At 68.2% G+C, this 428-nt stretch overlaps 1 protein-coding gene across 1 annotated transcript in view; it reads right to left on the bottom strand.

Annotated features, from left to right (window-relative positions):
• The window catches only part of DDX56 (DEAD (Asp-Glu-Ala-Asp) box helicase 56), a gene marked incomplete at its 3' end in the record, with an annotated part of 4,301 nt that overhangs the window by 3,255 nt on the left and 618 nt on the right, over window positions 1-428 (bottom strand). Inside the window, exon 2 of the mRNA XM_009881505.1 lies at window positions 200-413. Within this exon, the coding sequence (XP_009879807.1) occupies window positions 200-413 (214 nt within the window). The remainder of the gene's footprint in view (window positions 1-199; window positions 414-428) is intronic.

A 428-nucleotide genomic window follows, 5' to 3' on the forward strand; every position in this document is an offset into this window, starting at 1 on the left:
CCCCTCTGGCCCCACACTGTCCCGCCAAACCCTCCCAGTACCCCCAAGCCCCAGGCAGTGGCCCCCACATCCTCCAGCCCCAGAAGTGCCCCACACCCCTGGCAGTGTCCCCAAACCTTTGGCTGAGCCCCGCCATGTCCTCCAGCCCCAGCAGCGCCCCCCAGTTCCCCATCCCCGTTCCCCCCGGGGTGTCCCTTACCACAGGAGGGACTTGATGTCCTCGCCGAAGCCGAAGGAGAGCAGCAGGTCGGCCTCATCCAGCACCAGCAGCTCCAGTGAGTTCCGCAGGCTCAGGCTGCGGGCGTTGAGGTGTGCCAGCACCCTCCCCGGCGTGCCCACCACCACGTCCGGTTTCTCCATCAACACCGGCCTGGCGACACACCGTGTCACCCATCTGCTGTCAACCCCCCCACCTGCTGAGGGGGGGG

Source organism: Charadrius vociferus, unplaced genomic scaffold (genome assembly GCF_000708025.1).
Source record: "Charadrius vociferus isolate BGI_N301 unplaced genomic scaffold, ASM70802v2 scaffold2233, whole genome shotgun sequence".
NCBI lineage: Eukaryota > Metazoa > Chordata > Aves > Charadriiformes > Charadriidae > Charadrius > Charadrius vociferus.